The sequence below is a fragment of the Schistosoma mansoni genome, chromosome 2 (genome assembly GCF_000237925.1).
Source record: "Schistosoma mansoni strain Puerto Rico chromosome 2, complete genome".
Lineage (NCBI taxonomy): Eukaryota > Metazoa > Platyhelminthes > Trematoda > Strigeidida > Schistosomatidae > Schistosoma > Schistosoma mansoni.
In genome coordinates, this window is record NC_031496.1 from 27,780,137 (window position 1) to 27,799,525 (window position 19,389).

The 19,389-nt window shown below is 38.5% G+C and overlaps 2 protein-coding genes across 2 annotated transcripts in view; one reads left to right on the forward strand and one right to left on the reverse strand.

Annotated features, from left to right (window-relative positions):
* Nucleotides 1-3,122: 3,122 nt before the first annotated feature.
* Smp_208010 (putative rab geranylgeranyl transferase alpha subunit) lies at nucleotides 3,123-5,039 on the reverse strand (the record flags this gene model as incomplete). The annotated part of the gene is made up of 1 exon (XM_018796278.1): nucleotides 3,123-5,039. The coding sequence occupies one exon, from the start codon at nucleotides 5,037-5,039 to the stop codon at nucleotides 3,123-3,125; it is 1,917 nt and encodes a 638-aa protein (XP_018650506.1).
* An 11,053-nt stretch (nucleotides 5,040-16,092) lies between these two features.
* Nucleotides 16,093-19,389, forward strand: part of Smp_146100 (putative sec15) — a 39,018-nt gene continuing 35,721 nt past the window's right edge. The window contains exon 1 of the mRNA XM_018796279.1: nucleotides 16,093-16,476. Within this exon, the coding sequence (XP_018650507.1) occupies nucleotides 16,129-16,476 (348 nt within the window). The 5' untranslated portion in view covers nucleotides 16,093-16,128. The remainder of the gene's footprint in view (nucleotides 16,477-19,389) is intronic.

Genomic DNA, 19,389 nt, shown 5'->3' on the forward strand with positions numbered 1-19,389 from the left:
ATATATATATATATATATATATATATATATGCAGATAAATCAGCAACCAGAGATACCATAAATTCATAAGTTATCATCCTGGTGACTAAATAGTTTGTAAATGAGAAAATCTACTACTTTTCTCGATAAAGATGTGAAAAATAATTGTGAAACTGTAGTTTGCATCGCACTTGCCAAGTATAAGTTTATGTACTTAACTTAGAGCCACACTGTGTGAAGTTTAAATATGCAACCTACACCAAAATAGTTGAGTTCGAACCTATGTATTATCGGTTGAAGGTTAATTACTCTAAGCACTAAGTCACTACTCTGTGGTTTAATGATTTGCTAACTCGACAGTCAAAAGCTAGTTTGGGCACGAACTTGTTCGTAATTTCAAGTAATGTAAAAGCTTCATCTCTTCCATTTTACACTGTTGATTAATCGTTTTATCGATTACCTGTCTGTTAGAGCAATGTATATTTTCTAGAAGTGATACGTAAAACAAACATATTGATTATTACAAAACTTCAGTAATATAGCTCAGATATATTCATACCTCATGTTATTTTGAAGTGTAAGTATTTCAATGTCATGTGTTAGGCTTTAAAAACAACAGATGGGAATATACCTAATTACCTTCGTTTAAAAGGTTACGAATGATAGATCCCAGACAGATGCACCTTACACTATGCACTCCATACAGAGGTTTTTCCTTTATTTTTGGATCACGCTGCCAGATAATACTTAGTAAAATAAGATACTAATAAACATGCCACGCAAAACCAAGTGACTACTGTGTGAAGAAATAGAAACTATTTATTAAAAATAATAACAAAAAGAGGTCAAAAAGTAGTCTGGGTAGTGACACAACCAAGGTAGATCCCATCCAGCAGAGAGACATCAAACTGTTTATGAAAAACTAGACCAAGATCACCACTAGTTTTAAGTGTGAACTAAAATTAATACTACCTTGAACCATTAAGTTTAACGATCTCCAACATCCACACTGGGAAGTTGTGAAATGGTAACAGACGCTAGTCGTATGTAATTGCAATCACTAGATAATTCCACACCGAAATTCCTGGCTAGAATAATTGGTAGCACTGGAAGTGGCCTAGATCACAACAACCCTTAACTACTAAAGGCAGGCTGAACCCGTCTCACACACTAATGCTTATAAAACTACACAGCAGCATGGAGTTTACTATTTCCAATGACTCAACAAGGATAGGTGCAAATACACAGCTTTGCACTTATTGTGATAAATCGCACTTCAATGTTGGAAGGCACATACCACATTTATTGATGATGGCCGAAATCTGGGTAGTTAGGTTATATAACTTCCTGTACGTTCTCCGTAAATGACTGTCGATAGTGGCTAAAATATTGTAAATTAAAGGGATTCGATCCTTACAAACTACTTTAAATGCAGTTAAACCACCAGGCATGCAACTTTGAAGCTATATACAGAGTTTCAGACACAAAAGGGTTGTTATTCGAGATTCCTAACTAGCGTACAATAAGATGGTTGGGGAAGGTCACTCCACCCATATTGGTGCGAAGCTGGTTGCAGTATGTAATAATACAAGGATGACCAAATTAATACATTTCACCAGTCGATTGAGTTACTATTAGCCTGAAAAAAAACAGTGGTTGGAGATTATGAGGGATATGCTTCAGAATTAAAAACACCAAAATGTATTTATTAGATTTATTTCTCAATTTTTTTAACTATTACAAAGTGGCAAATAAACTGGGACTCTACCGCAAAGCGTTTTAAATTAGCTTGTGGTCCTTATAATGTAATTAATATAGTTGATAATACATGGAAAATAACTTCACAAAACACTCAAATACTACAGAAGAAACTGCTTAACCCAATAGCAGTACAACTAATTCTTTCGAAGGAATCCCGTGTATAACCAATTAATACTTAAAAACCTCGTTAACACTTCTCTTAAAATCAATCGTAGAAATCGCTGACAAACTAAAAAAGAGCTTTGATTTTCATGTTTCACCCCAAAAATGATCCCAAAAACTCGTTAATCCCGTTAATACATTTGGACACGAGTAAATTGCTCTAAAATCACCCTGTTATATCACTCAAGTGAAGGAATTGGATCATGGCTATCTGAGATTTTCGACCTTTTGAAAGAGTCAAAACCCTATTCGGGGAACTGCTCTCATACAAATGGGAAGAGTAAGGGAACATAACCACGTTTAACTCTTAATAGCCATTTACGTATAAAATGCCTAGGAAAACCGCCTTAAGATGATGATTTGGCTGACCATTTTTGGTATGATAACCCCAGGTTTAATGTCAATTATACGCAAAATCAAAATGTTTGACTGTGACAAGTGATTGGATTCTCTATATCTTTGAATTAAGGTAAATCGGCAACGACAAGCAGGAAAGAGTGGTTGCGAGCTTATGGTCCTACTATCTTACTAAGCTGAATCAGACGTTAAAAAATAGGATTAATTTCAACATAATGCTGAAATAGAAGTATTAAGTCCTGACAAGTCCCCAAAGTAGTGAAAGCGTTCAACTTTCAGCCATTAAGTCACAGGTCCGAAACCCAACCCACTTTAATTCGGGCAACCAAGTAGTATCATCAGCCCTCACACTTAGTAAGACTTATACCCAAGTACCTGTTGAATGAGTTATTTTTTATTCAAGTGGATTCTGTGAAACTATTCAGTTACTTTATGAGTACCAACAGCGAATGAGTAGTTCTTATGTACTTAAGTAAATCACTTTGTGCTCCGAATCTGAGACTAGTGAGCAACGAGGCAAGAACGTATGGCCGGGTTGTTCGAGAACAATTGTTTTGGACGTTGGAACGTAAGTGTTCAATCAAAACTAACTAGACCACTCTCCCTCATAGCTGAAAAAGTGGATTTAGTAACCAATCTTTAAGCAAAACACAACGTCTAACCCATAGAACCCAAAAACATATTTTACCTCCATCTAAATGAAATAAACAAATATACTTCGTACTTGTCTCTTGGTATTAAAGTGTTGGATATATTTAATGCAGAAATATGGAAATTTACATATGGAAAACTGTAGAATATCACAAGTTAAAAATATCAGAATTATGCTATTAAATCTAAATATTTTGTACAAAGTTGTGACGTTAATGGTGAAATGTCTTATCGTACACCAAAGAAAATGAATCTCCCTGTCTTTGAAACCCCGGATGTTTTGATATCAAATTACTCAACTGGGGTAACTTGACTACTTCATTCCCATTTATGTACACTACGCGCAAACTAGGGCAATAAACTAAGTCTTCAATAGATTCGAAAGTACACAGTCGATTGCGTTGCACAGAAAGGTTGGTTAGAGATGGAAGACGAGAAATTCCGTTAAGAGTTACTAACTGGTTATCATCTAGATTCAATTCCAAAACAGAGATTAAATAAGAGAAAGTATCCGGGATTCGTACGATTGAGTTATTAGAAAAATCGATTTTGGTCATCAACGTATACCAATCAAGATTACGAAAGCAACTCATATCCAGATGATGTAACACCACTTCCCTGGATTGGTTTTCATATGCATGGGCCAGAACATCTAGGGCTGCATACAGAGATCGCAAATGCTCATAATAAAAAGAACGCTGAGCGTCAACTGACACTAACACATTTAACGCTTCGTTTACCTCTTCATGAAAACTATGCGGTCGAATAAAACGAAGGAGACTGACAAGCGTCAACAAAGCCCATTTGTTTTTCGGTTCAAATGACAGCAGGTCACGAACAATGTTCAGTTCCCCAACCAAATCTTTTGGATCATGTGAGGGCAAAATCATAGGATTTAACAATCTTAGAGGGTCTAGAGTGACACGTGTCAATGATTCATTTTGATGAGAATTCATACAACACTGAAGGAACAAGTAATTTGCAGAATTTTCAGGCATGTTTTCACAGATTTCCTGGTTTACATTGCTATTAGCTTTCCTAATCCAGACTTGCGCTACGACATTCCAAGGTCGACACTGATACAAGTGCCTATCATTATCAGGAGCGTAACGAGATACTAAATCTTGGTTAAGCGGCAACCACCAAACGGCTGATAACTGCTCATCTAGGACAGAGTTCCATCCCCCAAGAAGCTCAGGTGTCAAAGTTATAGAATTAGAAATTGTACCGTCACAGGGAAACACTTTTATGGAAACCTGCAACTCTTTTAAAGTTTGAATCAACTTCACGGAGCTGAAAACAAGAACAAATCTTCCCAGCTTCCGTGAAATATACAGTTCCCTTAAATAAACCTTTTTTTCTCCGCGACCTAATAACCACCAATAATAGAACCAAGGACTCTGATCGGCAGGATCTGTAAATATTGCATTGTGAACAAGATCCAGTTCGCCATTTGGTACTGAAAAGTCAAATCGAGATTGGCTTTGTTTTTTATCCAACTGGATTTGAAGATTAGGGCTTTCAGATGATGATACAGAGGAAACATTAGATGTGGAAGCTAAAAGTTCACCACGATAGTGCCAAGCTGAATAATTGCTCATGTTTTTTTCTATAGCAGAGTCTGTAAACTCAAGCTCTAACTCTGTTGAAATTCTACCCCTGGAAACAACAAAGCGACGATAATCCCAACAGTGGAAATTTCTTTCATCTTGTGTTAACGCTTGGTTACAAAGCTTTAATTCAGATTCCCAATTTGGAGAAGTGTGATTATTCATAACCCAAGAACGATGATACCAAACAGTATAAGATTTCGGTGAGCTGTATAAACAGCGAGTTGTAAGGTTTAATTCAGATTCAAATAACTTCGAAACCTTTTCTTGATCCTCAGAATAACTCCGGAGAAGATGCATTATTATTTCGCGTCTGTAATTCCACAGGGTTGCTGTGTCTGGCGATGTCTCTATAAGGGAACCAATTTTTTCCAAATGCATTTCATTAAAGTCCTCTTTTTCACGACACATCCACAGCTTCTCACATTCTTCTGAGAATTCTTTACTTATTTGATCTTTTTTAAGCTTTCTAGCTCGTTCTTGTTCAGCTGTCTGTATAATTTTAACTCTCCCATGCATATTGTACGAAGTTTATTTAAATTAAGAGATCGATTGGCGAATGATGGTGACTACCCTCGTGAGTCAAAAGTCTGTAAGAAAAAAACACAAGAAAACTACTGTGAGCCTAAACCCGGAAAACACATCAATATGTAAATTCAAATTTGCATGGTGTCCAGTAAACCGTGGCAAGCATAACTAAGCTCCTCTGCTATGAAAGCTGCCCTTAGTGGTACCAAACGCTAAACATTTGCGCTGTGTTCATGATACATAAGTCATGCACAAACAACCCAGTGGACTAAAAAAATTCAGCCTACGCCGGTTAACCACTTACCAGATAAGAATAGAGTTGGAATAAGTACACCTTACTACATATGAGGAAAATACACGTGAAGCTGAACGAAGTATGTTGATGGACGTTACGAAATTCTGACAACTGAATAAGAAAGTAGGATTTAAAGACAGTTAATGCATGCCGAATTCTAATAACTGTAAATATTCTGTTGTCGATTGAGAAATACTACTTTCTCCGCATAAAAGTTGGGAGTTCAAAGAGCCTCCCAGATCCATAAATCAGAATGGTATAAGTTAGATACATAACAGTGAACCCCTACCCAAGAACAGACCCACAGTGAAGAAAAATTCGAAGATACGCGTCGTTCAGTCTAAAGGTCACAAGCAGTAGCAAACGTTTAAACAAACACATCGAACTTTGCTGTCAGAAATAGCGACCAATAAGTCACTTTTTACAGGTGGTTATGGCGTACTGTTTGTAGTGATATGACGATAAAACTTCCGTTTCAAATTTTGGAAGTAAACAAATGAACAAACTACTTGTTAACAGAAAAGGAAAGAAAAAAAGTCGGAAGAACTGTATCAGTTCCAATGACTAGAATTCCTTTGTTGGTTTTAAATGTTTTGAACACACTGGACAACGGAGCTGTAACTTACGTAGAAGCGCAGTCAAATGGTTCAAATTGTTCTGGACGGAATAGAAGCTTTCCATCAACGGACTTCTATATCTAGTAGTAGTGGATCACCGATACCTCCAGGTAGGGACCTAGGTATATTAACGGAAAAAGGAAGAATAAAAAAGTTGGTAAATAATATTGAGATACTGTAGTCAATCCTTAAAAATATGTCAAGTTTTCTCTTAAAGGACTCCTGGGAAGTCACTTTGACTAGCTCAACCTGTATTGGATTCCAGCATTTGACAACTCTTAGGGAGTAGAATGTGTGTCTACAGTCCATTCTGTTGAGTTGCGCCCCCAGTTTCTGATTGTAAACCCTAAAGTTTGTGTTGGGACTGAGCTTAATTAGGTATTTAAGGGGATGCCCTGAAGCGTTTACGATTCTGTAAGTCATTAGAAGGTCACCTCAGAGACACCTATACTCTAATGAATAAATTTCCAGTGATTCGAGGCGCTCTTCATAAGATTTGAATCTGAGTCCCCGAAATGATTTCATGGCTCACCTTTGGATGCGTTCTAGTGTGTCCTTATCCTTTTGGAGTGTGGGAGGAAATACTATGTTTCCGCACTTTAAATGGGGTCGAATAAATCTTTCGAAGGTTAAGTGGCAAGCTCTTCCGTCGAACTGGAAAAAATATGCTTCAACGTCACCGGTAAAAGGTTTGCTCGGAAGGTGTTTTTACTCAGGTAGCGTTAGACTTCAGACCATAGGATACCCACACTCTTAGATCGTTTTCAACTTGAGATGCCTCTAGAGGAAAGTTACCTTAGTTTTATGAGTAATTTGCATCATGCTTCAGATGTACTACCTTACACTTCTGGGTGTTAAAGTGAAGTATTTCCTTATCTGCCTAACCTAAAAGTCGAGTCAGATACTCTCAAAATGCCAGTTTATCACGTCTACCCCAAGCCTATCTCTAAAGTTTCGCTTCATCATCGAAAAGTTATAAATCAGGCGATACTTGCTGAGGAAGGTCGTATATGTAAATTAAGGAAGTCGGTGGTCCTATTATTGAACCTTGAGGAACCCCACTAGAACATTCGGCAACCTGAGAAACAATGAAGTTCACTGTGACTTCAAAAAGTCGGTTACTTTGATATGAAGTGAGCCAACCATTTAAGGACGATCTGATATTTAATCGTTTTAGCTTATTGATAATAGATATGGTTGACCCTATCAAAAGCTTTTGAGAAGTCAGGGTTTAAAACATCAAACTCCCTGTTGCGATCAAGGATGATAGTCTATCTTTCCAACGCAGCCAGTAGTTCGGTTATAGAAGAGTGAACCTTCTTGAAACCGTGCTGTCGTGGAGAAAAGAAGCTTATGCATAGTAAGTAGTCATATGGACCGTCACTTAACAGTGACCTGATAATTTTTGAGAGCATTCAGAGAAGTGGGTTGCAGCATCAAATTTCTTCGGAAACTGGTGTAATGGAAGCCAACTTCCAAGTTTCTGGTACTGTGCTTCGTCTTAGTGAATGTAAGAATATCATGCCGAGAGGTCCTGCAGGGACTGAAGCGGCTTCCCTCAATTTGGCAAAATGAGGCATTTACGGACCAGGAGAAGTGTCCTTGTTCAAATGGTGCAGTATCTCGTACTTCGAAACAGATCCCAAGTTCACTTCTTAGAATCCAATTGAATTACAGTTGAAGCTCTCGTAGATGTAGCAAGTGTGGGGTTGTTAGAATGTTTTAACATGCTATTCCGCCAGAAGCTCGGCGGCATCGCCGTTGTTGGTTGGGCCATTAGTATTTAACAACTGGAAAACTCCGTTTTGGCTTGCCGAAGACATGCTGCATGGCAGAATAAACTTCTCGAACTACAGACAAATTCATCGATTAGCGTTGTTTGATTCCGGAGCTTATCTTCTCTTACCACACTTTTTACATTGTTTCCTTTCTTATTTGAAGTTCCCATACATTCTGTCGTCATTAGTTGGTTTATATTCCACACAGTAGAGAATTCGCGTTTTAAAATTCGAAGAGTGCAATTCTTGATCGCTGTATGTTGCTTGTAGTTTTTGGGGGACACAATGATTTTTAGCGCAGTAAGAAATCCTAATAAACGTCAAGTCGAGGGTGGGCTTCCCAGCCTACTTGCTGTAGATTGAACTGTAAAGCTAGTACATCTAACCAGTTGAAATTCCAATGCTTGATGTCAGTAGGATGTTTTAACTCAGTTTCGGCGATAAAATCAAAGGCTATGACGGCATGATCACTTTTGCCACGGGGGCCCAGGATTGAGAGGTAGTCAATTAGAAGTTCTTCGTTTGCAAATATTCAGACTGTGTAATGGCGTCTGAATACTTTCCAAGTAGGTTACTGTCTTCAAACTTTTGGATGATCGCAGATCTTTATTAGGGTTAAAGAACCGAGCTTTAGTGGAATTGTCACCTCTAATGTCCGTGTGTTCAGTGAGGTTGACTTTTGGAGGAATTAAGTTTCCTAGAATCAGGATATGTGCTTACCCGTCCAGCATACGATTGTTGTATTAGGTGTCAGAAGAAGGCTTCCTGGGGATGACTAAAACTAGACATCTTCAGTGTTAGGCAATCTTGCTGAGCGCCATATAGATTCACCAATATTGATAAACCCTTGAGTGTACACTTGATGTAGTACCAAGAAAGATCATAGGTAAAGGGTTGTTCCATCTTCCCTGTTTTTCTGCCGTCACGAACTAGGGATATGTAGGGTATTGCTAGCCATTGGTATGCAATTTGAGGAGGTACCCATGTTGCAGATGTTCCTATCAAATAAGTAGTATTAGCATTACGCAACTCATACATTTTGTTCAGTAAGCTCGCTGTATTCGTATATAGCCAGACACTATTTTCGACTTGAAGCGCATGAGCTTCTTCGTCTTGTTTATCCGACCGGGCATAATGTAGACAGACGGGCAGGTTTTCAGAGTTTGTAGTCCCTTGACCGCTTTTTCTTTGTTCCTGACAGACCAGAAGTGAAAAAGTTAGTTGCAACTTGCTTTTGCTCCTGATTCTTGCATCATACGGCCTGTCCGGATGAAAGTGGATTTCAGTTGGTCACCTGCGTCTGTTGACACGATATGCTTCGAGAGTGGCAGGGGCCATTTGAGATGTGAGGTTTGCCATCATTACTTGAGGTTTAGAAGTCCCATCCCTTTTGGCAAATCGCACCACATGCTGAATCACTATGTTATTGGGCTTCAATGGCTGCCCTAAAGGTTTTCGCTCCAGAATATCGTAGTCCTCATAATCAGGGTCCGTGTTTTCTGGGACACCTTGCATAATGAAATTCATTCCGAGGAAGAGAGTCTCGTTAGATTGCTTGAGGATGTTTCTGATTGGACTGCCTTCAGAATATGGTGTATCAGACAGCATTCCTATATCCACCTTTCAATTCAACAAGTGACTGTCTAGCATAACACCCTCGACATCAGCAATATTATTGAACGTTACTGGAAGAAGTTTTGAATAATGTTGTTTCTTGAAATGCTCCCCTTGGTTACGCTGTGCCGTCCATGCCGTCCATTTTTCATCACTTAGGACAGCCACATCGCGACCATTTGAGACGGTGATGGTTATATCCGGGTCTTCGATTTCCACTGGAGATGCATGACTACCCATTTCAATATCAAGTGGTGCTTCACTCTCCGTTACAACTAACGGGGAGTGAAGGTGTTTATCGCGTCCTGTAACGGCACGTAGAACACTGACACAGTCTTCACTGTCAGTACCTGTGTTACCAGCGCAACCACTATCGTTCTTTTTACAGGCCAAATCTAATAGGCTCATAGCCTCCTGGATTAGTAACGTCCTGTTTGTACAGCAAAACATGCAAAGCTAATGCGAGTTAGGCTTAGAGCATCTTTTATATGCGACGGGACTAAGATGGGTACACATCTTGTGGAACGTCTTTTTACACTCATCACACTGCATCCCTTTATCCACAGGGAATAAACAATTCGGCTTTCCACATCTTTAAGTACTGCCGATCACTGTAATCAGGTTAGGGTTTAAAACACAATGTGATCACAACAGAAACACAAGTGTCAGAGTCAATGAGAAACAAGGTACCACAAAACAAAGTTTTTAACAAAATTTGAAATTTTAACCGAAATAATTTAAGTTAAAGTAGACCAACAAATGCTTTTTAATGCAACAAATATACAAAAGCAACGATAATCACAACAAGTATGAAATCACTTCCCTTTTTGGAACACGCGGTCACTCAAGTACTACTATAATAATAGACGTAGTCCTAAAACTGTAGATTTGTCATGATGTTACTACCTAATTTATAATACCTCACGTGGAAGTCACATCATTGTCTACACTGACTTATCGTACCTGATAATCAGTAATATGATTGGCTTTTCTGAAGAAAACATTTAGGTTGGAGATAGGACAATATATTTGGTATGAATAAAACAGATAAGTTTCACAGGCATGACTACTCCTACAAAACTGAGCCATGCTATCCGATTAGTTTCCAAATGAAAGTTTCCGCGTTCACCACTGTTGGCCTTTTCTCCGTGTTAAATGTTGAATATCCATTTTCTCAGTTATCTCAAATTCAGCTCTAGGGATTGTGTGGTTAGGACCAATACCTATGCTAAATAGAGGGAGGTTGTTGCGCGCTGGAGGTTACTAAAAGAATAGTAAGAATCCTCCAGGTATTGGTAAACCGAAAAATAAATCAAAAAGAAGGCGGCAGCAACTAGTGGGGAAATACATGTTATAAATTCAAAACTTTTGGTTTAGTTCTTAACACGTGCGAAGTGAAAATCTGTGTGAAGATCATTAGAGAGTTAAACAAAGTGAGATTATCGTAATTAAGAATAGTTTATTATAAAGATATTTTAACAAGTCGCGTTGGGATGAATAGCAATCACCGTTAGTTAACAGCTTAACTTATGGCCGTACAAGCATTGCGTTTTCAGAACTACCGATTTCAGCTTCAGCTTTCGAAAGGACGGGAGGCTTGATGGCCTGTGTTAGTCCTGGCAACGACGATATCTCAGTTGATCTAACTTTCTTTTGAAAGAGCCGATGGATGGATCTTCAATCACGTGTTAAGGTAATGAATTCCACTCGTTGATGGTCCAGTGGGAAAGTCGATAGTCAGCTGGCAAGTAATTTATTCTGGGCTTGTGAACTTTTTTAAAGTGTCCTAGTATATTTTATGCTCTGAAAGACAAGAAAAATGAGTGCATATCAGGTGCAAATTTATCACGTTACAGTTTGAAAACTGTAATCAAGTCTCCTCTATCCCCTCGATATGATAATAGGAATAGGTTTAGCTTGGCCAATCGAGCATCATACGGGAGCTTCGCTATTCCCGGAATCAGCTAAGTTGCTGTTGTCTGAACCTTTTCCAAAAGCTCACTGTCTTTTTTAGGCAATGACTAGCAGCCTGTATGTAGTACTCAAGTTTAGGAAGCACGAATAATTTATACAAAGTCGGGAACGTTCTAGCATCGACATGAATAAAAGCCCCACTTATTGACCACAAAGTTCTGAAACCTTTGACCGCTATTGCACGGCAGTGTACAATAGTTTTTAAGTCTTGGCTAACGATGACTCTTAAGTCAGTGTGTGTCTGGACGACAGGTAGGTCAATGTTATTCACTATGTAAGTATCTGCACCTTGATTACCAATATGCATAACAATGCGCTTGAAAGTATTTATCAGCAACTGTCAGGTTTGAGATCATTCAGATAATTTTTCCAGGCCATTTTGGAATCCTAAGCTTTCACCCTCACTTCTTATCGAGTTTCATATCTTGACATCGTCAGTATATACCAAGACCGATGACGATAGGAGACGAGGAAGTTCATTTATATATAAGAGGAATAGCACTGGCCCCAAAACTGTACCTCGAGACGTTTCACTAAGCACAGTTTCCCAGCTAGACAACCTGGAGTTCGCCCGCACTCTTTGTTGGCGCACAACTAGGAATTCTTTTATCCACATCAACAGATTGCTTCCAACCCCGGCAATTCTTATTTTATATAACAGCCGGTTATGAGGAACTTTGTCGAAAGCTTTGATGAAGTCAATGTAGGCTGCGTTTATAGGTAACTTTTGGTCTTTAAGAGCGCACCAGCTTTCACGATCCACTAACAAGTTAGTGAGACAGGAATATCCTGTCCTTAAGTCACTTTGCTTTCCGAAAGGATCCGGTTTTCATCTACACATTTAAACATCTTCCGAATACTCTTTTCTAGACTTTTAAAAATCATACTATTTAGACTAACGGGTCGATAATTCTCAGCTTCATGTTTCGTACTTGTTTTGAAAACAGGGCTTACTATGATGTGCTTCCAGTCTTTTGGTAAACGATCCTGGGCTACGGATAGATCAAAACATATACTTAAGGGTTTTGCAACTAAGATAGCTGGTTCGTTTGGTAACCTACGATGCAGCTCATTAAGTCCCATGGATTTGTCTATGTCGAGCTTATTTAGCAGACCAAAGATATAGAGTTCTTTAACGGTCACGCTGTCCAGTGTGTGGGGGATTTGTATGGACTGATGGGAAAGGTGTTTCTACGGTAAATGTATTGTTAAAGTAGTTTGAGAATACGCGAGGTTTACCATAGTGGTCTCCCATTAATGATGAACCATTACTATCTCCCAACAGTGCTGGAATATTTCCTCTTCTTTCCTTCCTTTGGTTTATATACGAACACAAGCGTTTAGGCCATTTATAGATTCTTTAAAATTTTCCTTCGTAAAACCTTTTAGACTTACAGACGGTCGAAGCACAGGTATTCCGAGCTTCTCAATATTGAGATTTTGTCTCCTCAGTCCTCAGTAACCTGAATCCCCCCATTTCTTCTCTTGTGAAGAAAGTTGCAAACCTCCCTACGGAACCGTAGTGGGGAGTTCCTCGGCCTCCTTGATGTAGTCCAAGGGATATGGGGCGCAGTAACTTTTAAGTATAAATTTCGAAATACATCCCAAGCTCTTCCAATTAGGAACCCTGGCTCTAATGTCCAATCTGATGAGGATCCTGAGTGTATAATATGTTGTACATTTGCTTTCGAGAATTTGGGTCTGGGTTGAGCTGATGTGTGCTCGTTTTTGACAACTAAATGGAAGTAAAATATGGTTAGAAGTGCATGGTCACTTTTACTCGGGAATTGTGGTGTCGGTGAATATTTTAAGTCCATATACCTCATTCTAGCCTCTGGACAGGCCAGTTTATCCATTCTTCTTGAGTCACGTTTTGACCTTGTTAATTATTCACTTATCAACCCTGACTGTTTTTATATCAGCGTATGTGTGTACATCCTATGCTACTCGTCAAATATCTGTAGCTTATTTTTTCGTGGCTGTAAATATTAATTAACGTTTAATTATATGAAGTTGGCTCAATCTCCTCCTCCATTGCGCGTCATTTCGCTTCTCTCTGCCCTGTTCGCTTCGTCTTTCCCATGTCCTGTCCAGATGAATGAGTGTACAAAATGTAGGTATTCAGAAACCCAATCTCGTATTCTACTTATTTGATTTCATTATTCACCAACGCGATTTAAGTGGGTGAAATATACATGGAAAGCCGACATGTGTATTTCGATGACAATCATCCTACAATCCAATTGGATTCAGATACTGAGTCATTAAAGGGTGGTATGTAACCGAGGTTCGTGACGTCATCCTCATGATGGGTCAACATAAGATCTAGTAAGAATGATTCAGAGTCTGGGTCGTACTTCGTCGCTTCTTTCACATGTCGTACTGGGGCATCTATAATAACCGCATCAACAAGAACCTGATTGAGGGAATATTTTGACAATCCAGTTCTCAGATTTTTTCAGTCTACCATGAGTGAATTAAAGTCTCCTAGGATTAGACATCGACCACTTCATGACCAAGTAGGGAGACTGTCTAGAAAGACCTAATTTGCCTCACAGCTTGGACTGAGGTAGACCAAACCAATCATCAGCTCTAGTCCCTTGCATTTCAAACGGCAACTAACTAATTTACACGCCCCACTCTCATGGGACTCGCTGTCGATAATGGCAAGTGAGTTAATATTCCTAATGTACAGAACTTCCTCCTTCACGCTTCTGAATTCTGTCGGCTCTTACTAACGTAAACCCTCAAAATGAAGTTCCATACTATCTATAGGCTGCGTCAGCCGATTTTATGTGACTGTGGCCATACCTGGCTTAGTAGAGTCAGTCTATACACCTAGTTACGACTGCTTATTGAGCAAGCTCCGAGCATTAGTGTAATGGATCTGAAGCCTATTTCAATGACTCCGTGTTGCACCCATAGAAGATTCGGTATCATTCTCTGTCGAAACCTAACAACCCGAAAATTTACAATATTTGGGTCATTTTGCCAGCGTCTCACCCAAGTTCCAGTTCATTTCCGGCTTCTCGTCTTTTTACACGGTCTGTGAGCGGCAAATCCTTACGGACAAAAACTTATGAACCCTTTAGTTTATGCTCATTCCGTAAAATTAAGTCCCGTTCATTAGGAGATTTAAATACTACTGTAACCAGTCTGGTTTGATTTGGTTTGAAGTTTGTTTGGCTACCTAGTCTACAATTTTTTAGTGAGGTGACTACCGAGATACTTTGGGGCAAAAGGTGATTTAGTAGCTGTTTTATCAACCCAGTGTCATGCTGAAAACGAGTTTTAGGTTCTGAGCTTTCACCCTCCTTGATTCTTCGAAAGATAACTGACCTATCACTGTGATCAGTCCTTAATTTATCGTCTGCGTTTTAGGTGTTTGGATTTTCTTTCATATCGTTATGTCGTTTCTTGTACCCATTCATCAACTTTTGTCGAAGTAGCAACCACAGTTACGTCAAACACACTGTGAGATTCCAGAAGGTTATCGACGGCTTGGGCAGTCAGGTTGTTTCCTGCTTGAAACAGATCTAGCCTTGCGATCGCGATTCTGCGGCGTTTCCTGCCAACTACCATTTAAAAGACGGGGAACAGAGGAAACGTCCTTTCTTGAGTTTTTATTTGGGACCGACCTCTTTGAAGACAATCTTTCCTCTTCTGACCGATGTGAGTCAGCTGCTACCGGGATTATTTGACGTGGTTTCACACTAGTTTGTGTGTCGACAGTACTGTATGTGTGTTACAACCTTTTTTAATAATACACTTTTTGGCATGATTTCTCGTTGAAATGGCCTCAGTTAGAAAGAGGTTTCCGTCCCAGCAGCACTGCCGACAAAACGCAACCGTTTTTACTAAACCGTTTAAAAGCCGCAGACGTTAGATCCTTGCAAACTTCGTGGTACCAGCCTTTGCACTCATCTGACTGCATGTCGTTTTTAACGGGTTAACGACAGCCTGGGAGTTGGCAATTACTTTCCTTGCACTGTTCAGCCACCAAAGAATAGTACCCAGAGACAAAGTGATTTATAATCGAAAAAGTGGATGCTTTATTATACAACCAACTGCGATCCAGTAATATTTGTTCACTATGTGTTACTTTTAATGGTAGGTTCCGGAGTCTATTTTGGATGCTTGTTTGACCGACAACTACCTGGTAATTTGGTTATTATACTAGTGTAGTAGGATTGTGTTGTTAAGATCGATACCACTACAGATATACTAAACCTAGACTCGAAGTGGGAAACTGTAAAAACGGAATAGTAAGCTGGAGCGACGTCAAAGTTTACCATCGACCCAAATAAGGATCAAAAAGGAACGTAATATACCGAACGTTAAGCTTGAAACAGATTCTCTGGGTCAAAAATGGTACCCACATTGCGCAAGAACACAAGGGAAGTTTGAGAAATACAAGTCACATTAGGACCAAACTTTCTGTTCGTGAAACGCGCAAAAGTAAGTTTAGTGCTTGTTAACCTTAACCCGATAGAGAACATCCACAACTGTTCTATAAAATTTCAAGGTTACTGAAAAAGATCACCAGTGTAAATTAAAAATTAACTAAGGTTCTAGTAGTGGTCCATGGAGGTTTGGACTAGGTGTTTCCGAATGAATAATGAACCAACTAAGAGAGTTCCGTCGCTAAGAACAGCAGAGATCTCACACGCTTTTCTTTTCACCTAATAGAATTGAATTTTAAGGACAGACGTTTTAAGTACAGTATTAAAGACACTCAGACGACCTTGCAAGATATGTGCAACTTTTAAAGTATTCTGACCATGGGTCATTAAGATGTCGATATGTCCTCACCAAATATCAACAATTTAAACTTCAACTTACTGCTTGATGAGATTGAATCGGGTAGCAGTGGTTCGTTGGCAAATGTTATTCGCAAGCTACGAGAGAGTGAGTTGGCAGCTTTCAAAGCTCGTATAGGAGGCCCAACAGGTGAACTGCTAGCCAATTTCATAGCATCTCTTGATCTGCGCGCATCAGAGCATAATGCAGAAATAGAAAAGACCTGCAGCTATCACTACCAAAGTTTCGTTGATTCCACACGTGAGTTACTTGATATCCAACAAAATGCAGAAAAGCTCGAAAACGATTTACAAGCACTAAATGTGGAGCTGGAAGTAACAGTTAATAAGGTGAGGCTCATTTTTTTATCATCAACTTGGCTATTCTAATAATACATCTTTCAATAATTCTCAGTCACAAATTTCCTTAGTTCGGACGGAGTTGAAAATTGTATTTTACATGTAGATGATATATCATGGGTTAGATGCTAAAATCCAGATACAATATCTGAATTTTTCATCTCACCCATAGCCAGCGTTGTTTTGCCTAGACTGTGGAGGAATTCCGCGATTTCCGGCCATTCACATAAAATCGATGTAGTGTATCTTAACACCAACTGATGTACTACTATATATATATATATATATATATATATATATATATACTTTGGTGTCCACGAGCGAAACACAATCAATGTTTTCAGATAAAGGCTTAAATACGTAAAAGCAATGGTTGAGCCAAAGGGAAAGAAATTAATCAATAAATGCTGTGCTGATTCTTCAGAAAAAGTCCAAAGAACTCCGTAGTTAACTAATTGTCCTCACAAGAAATTTCCATGACATTTAAATATTGTACTCAGTGCAATCGGTTATACTTAGACCCTGGCCTGTGGATATTCCTCATTTATTCTGTTGAGGCTAAACTTCAACGAGTACTTTGGTGACTGAGTATTCTAAGTCAGTAGGTCAAGTTCTTGTCTCTAATCCGGATAATAACGACTAAGGGTTGTCTTCTCTTTCGTATGTTTTGGAACAGAGTCGATCAGGAGAACCTAGCAAATCACATATGGTAGCATCTAAATGTTTATTTCCAAAGATAAATTGGGATGTTTATATCCATCTTTTGTGGTTTTAGAAGTTTGTTAGAAATCTGGCTATAACTCTTGAGGTCGTACCTGGAATTCGTTCAATAGGTATTAACTACGAATCGGCAAAAATGTTTCCATCAACACTGGTATATGCGAAATTTGTTTTTAGTAATATATTGTGGTAGGTCATATTGTACAGGTTAATGAATTCACACTTTAAAAAAATTTTGAACTGTTCTACGATATCGAAAAGTTAGCTTTCAGTGATGTCGTGGCTCCCACTTTATTTACTGTCAGGGAAGCTAAATTTTTATGCATTCAGGTCTTCAGCGAAGATATATCGCCTGATTTGAGGCAAACGATTATTGTTTTTTTTAACGTATAATTATAATAAGAAATATCAGTAAATGGCTTTTTGGGGATAATATCAGTCACATTGTTGCAGCAATTGTTGTGAGACATCTCAGGAACTCTTGATCGTTTAGCTATTGAGTGTGAAATTAATAAGATGTAGGAGGGTGATATATAATCAAGTTCGTCTGAATTATACTCTCCTCCCGTTAAATAACAATGGTCGATTCTTGACTATAAATCTATAAGAAAGTAACACGTTTATTTACGTATGCTTGTTCACACCACTTAGTTCTCACAACTCTATTTTTAATTGATCAATTTTACGGATTCATGAAAGAGCCTTTGATGTTGTTTATTTTAAACATTCGGAACAGTGGCTGGTGTCAGATAAAAACTCAAGTAGCGGGTTAGGGAACCTAATAATTCGTAATTTTTAGGTTGTCTCCACTTTTTAGTGGCATGTAGTTCACTAGACAAGTAATTAGTCTTGGTCTGTTTTAGTTCAGCTGAAATCGATTTTCTTTGTGGTTTTTTGTGCTGATCATAATTACTGGTAGCCAAAGTGCGGGGAATTCCTCAGTTGTTGAATGTTATTTCAACCTATTTAGGTAGATTCATATCCGTTGACTGGATTCCACAGGATAGCCATAATATGTGATTAGCAAATTTAAGTAATGCAACCCTAAACTAGTCAATGTTGTCCAAATACATCAATTCATTCTTTGCACTCAGGTCTCTGCATCGATGTCCGTTTTGATCGCGTGTAGTGATGTAGTCTAGTACACTAACCAGTCCACTTACCTTGAGGGTCTCATCAGCCTTGTTGAGTTGGTAGCTGACTAAATATCAACACTTGTGCAGAAATCACCTATATTTCCTTAATTTGAGCCATTTATACCTTAGTTGAGTTGTCCATTCGTAACAAAGGTTTGTGTTTTGCTTCGTGGCTATGAAATATTTAGTATTTGGCCATTAGTATCTTCGAAGCATTGCTCGTAGATGGTTGAATAACTGAATGAATATTGTTAAAGTTAAATGTAGGGTCGTAAATGGATATAGAGAATCGTCAGTGAGGATGTAATTCTTAATCTACAGCCTACCCAGTTTCCGGTGTTGGGGAGCACAGAAAGAAGTTGTGAAAATCTCACAGAAAATCTTGGCAATAATCCATTTTATGCTTAACTCTGTCAATAGGAAAATACTTCCCAGTTGAGGTCCGTGCGATATTCACTAATAATGGTTAAAAACCTTAAATGATGGCTTAAAGTCGGTCGCACTAGGATAGACATAACTGTCATTTATCTCCCTTCAAACATCATGCTTTTATCCACACACTTTACTCCGTAATTTTATGTGTTATTTTTAAAATGAATGCTTAATGTTCACTTTCTATCATCAAAAACATGAATAATGTTTAGGTCCTCTTTGTTATTCTTATCATTCTCTTGGTTTACTAATGAACTATGTGACAAACTGGACTGATCTACACTTGTGTTCTTAGCTGACTATATTTATTATTATTTTGAGAATTATGTCGAGAATTTTATTATGTAATAGTTTTCATTCCTCGATTTTACTCTTCCAGACTTCGTTTATTGACTTATTTGTGTCAGTTCTAATTCTCTTTTGTTTTTTTTCCGTTTGTTTCATTTTACATTGTTGGTGCAAACGGTGGTAACATATACCAGTGTACATTCATTAGTCGTAGAGTCTGGCACAAATGTGCCTCAGTCCTAATTTTTATATCAGGGAAAAGGAGAGGGACTTATAGGTTATTTGAAATAGCTGTATTGCTAATAAGTGAAAAAAATTAAACATTAGA